General features: G+C 44.4%; 1 protein-coding gene across 1 annotated transcript; it reads left to right on the top strand.

The window, feature by feature from the left end:
• Positions 1 to 213: 213 nt before the first annotated feature.
• On the top strand, positions 214 to 2,192 carry LOC308102959 (left-right determination factor 2-like; the record flags this gene model as incomplete). The annotated part of the gene is made up of 4 exons (XM_080452811.1): positions 214 to 478; positions 664 to 904; positions 1,195 to 1,440; positions 1,856 to 2,192. 4 exons carry the CDS (start codon positions 214 to 216, stop codon positions 2,190 to 2,192), a joined length of 1,089 nt encoding a protein of 362 aa, XP_080308937.1.
• Positions 2,193 to 2,538: the final 346 nt, after the last annotated feature.

Genomic DNA, 2,538 nt, shown 5'->3' with positions numbered 1-2,538 from the left:
TTAGATATCCTGTTTAGGACGGGGATGTATTGTCGCACCTTTGTTCTGATAACGGTCCCCTCCCCCTCGACAAAGTGCAAATGACTCCACGCGTATATAAGGGCCAGTGGGGTGTCACTGGGACACTGTCTCTCTCTCTGAGTAACAGACTGCATCAGTGCTACCAGCAGCCTCTTCATACGACTGGACCAAGTGACTTTACTTTTATTAACGATGGATTCTCTCCTCATCTGCGCTCTGTGCGCCACTATACTCACCCTCGCCACGGCTTTTACGCAGCAGGACATGCAGGACGCACTTCTTCAGAAGCTGGGCTTGGACGAAGTTCCAAGAATTCACAAAAGGGATTTGGAAAACCTGGTTATTCCTGCGCATATTCGAAACAAGTACTCATCCATGCTGAAGCTGCACCACAGCAGAAAACGCAGAGCCCTTCCGAGTCTGGCGGGTATTCTGAGAGGCATCCCCGGCAATGCAGGTAATGATCTTTTACAATATTTGAAATGTGATTGATTTAAATAATATTTGACATAGATAACCGCACCAGCACTTTATTATTCCCACGCGTTATGGTGACATGGCGCCAAAATAATGATATTCTAATGTATTTCCTGTATTTGAGAGTGACTTTGATACTCAATATCAATTATCATTTTTTTTAAGATATATCTGGGGAGTATGTCTACTCTGACACGAAGCGGCAACGCGTGGTGTTTGACATGGAGATGAGGATCCCGGAGAACAGCGAGGTGACCATGGCAGAGATGAAGCTGTTCAAGAAGGCTTCCTCTCAGCACCACAAGCGATCCAAAAGCCACCGTCCCATCAACAACGCCAGAGTCAGCATCTACTGGGTGGAGGTGTTCCCCAACGGCGCCAACAGAACCTCTCTGGTCGACTCTCGGTAAGACACCATTTTACAATTATTATTTATATATTCATATAATTTTATATTTTTGTATAGATTTTTTTTTTGAACAAAAAAGAAACACATGTACACACAGCTCAGGTCCTTAGATTTTGCAGATTTGCATATTCACGTATTTGGTCCATAGGGGGATATACATTTTAGTGTTGCCTATACTCTCAATCCAGTTTGGCTGGATGTATCTCCATGACGTGCTGCTGTCAAAACGCGTATTTTGTATTAGCTATAACTAACCCAATCACCCCTCCCTCCCCTCGCATTATTAGGTTGATCCCCATTCACGAGACTGGTTGGGTGAGCTTTGATGTGACCCAGGCCGTGACCTATTGGTCCAAGACCCAGCAGAAGACACCTATGCACCTGGAGGTGTGGATCGAGGGCGAGAGACCCGGCAGCTACGCGGCAGAGATGGCCAGGAGTGTCCGCTTTACCACCCATGACCAGACAGACAACACAAACACCTTGGCGAAGCCCGAGCTCATCCTCTACACACTCAACCTCGAAGAATATGGGTAAGGATCGCAAGCTTTGATCATATACAGGAGATTGTATTAGTGTGCCAATTATCCCCATACCCCCCCCCCCACACACACACACACACAATTTGCATTAATTATCTGGATAGTGTGGCGTGTGCCAACTTTAACCAGTGTTGCCATGTCCGCTTATTATCAGCGACTTTGGGCTTATTTTACTGTTGCTTGTAAATATTGGTGGTTGCGGTTTTTGGGCTTGTTTTATTTCAAGATTTTTTTTAATTGAAACATTTCAAATAGCCAATGTAGGCCTACAGCATATAGGTTTAAAGTGCTCATGTGGCCTACAGTCGCTTCTTTTGGGGGTGTTTTCCTAGACCTGTTTGCTTATGTCTCTCACAAAATCTGCCAACATTGACTTTAACAATTCCTCTCCCTTTGTTTCCTTCAGATCTCGTGGTGACTGCGAGGGCAATCAGAACAACAAAGATGGTGCCTGCTGCCGCGAGGAGTATTTCATCAACTTCCGCGCGCTCACCTGGACGCAATACTGGATCATCGAGCCGGCAGGGTACCAGGCCTTCAGGTGCACCGGAGGATGCAAGCAGCCCAGGAGAAACTACGGCTACGGGGAGAGGAGATGCACCGTCGCCGAAAGCGCCCCATTGCCCATTATGTACTTGGTCAAGAAGGGCGACTACACCGAGATCGAAGTGGCAGAGTTCCCCAATATGATCGTTGAGAAATGCGCGTGTACCATGGACAATGCTTCTGTATTCGGGCATTAGGGCCTATTAATGTGGCCTGTTTTCTTGTGTAACACAACACGTCTAGTACTTTTTATTTAATAAGCATTCTCTGACATTTATAGAAACTGGGAATTTCATCTCTGTCCCCTTAAAGAAACAAGCACTTTATATATTTTGTAAATAATGGATTTTTGATAACTGTTTTGCATTTGTATGAGTTGTATTGAGTCCCCATCAATTATTCAAATACTGTCTGATTTGATCGCAGATGTGTTGTATTTTGAAGCTGTACATAATATAGATGAGTGACATATTTTGTATTAGAAATAAAATAAAATGGTTTTCTTCATAGAACTTTTGACTTGCACTTTTTCTTTATTGGATA

This window comes from Gymnoscopelus braueri, assembly GCF_963280865.1.
Source record: "Gymnoscopelus braueri genome assembly, chromosome: 16".
NCBI lineage: Eukaryota > Metazoa > Chordata > Actinopteri > Myctophiformes > Myctophidae > Gymnoscopelus > Gymnoscopelus braueri.
Note: the sequence above shows the minus strand (reverse complement) of the source record. Positions and strands in the feature narration are given on the sequence as shown.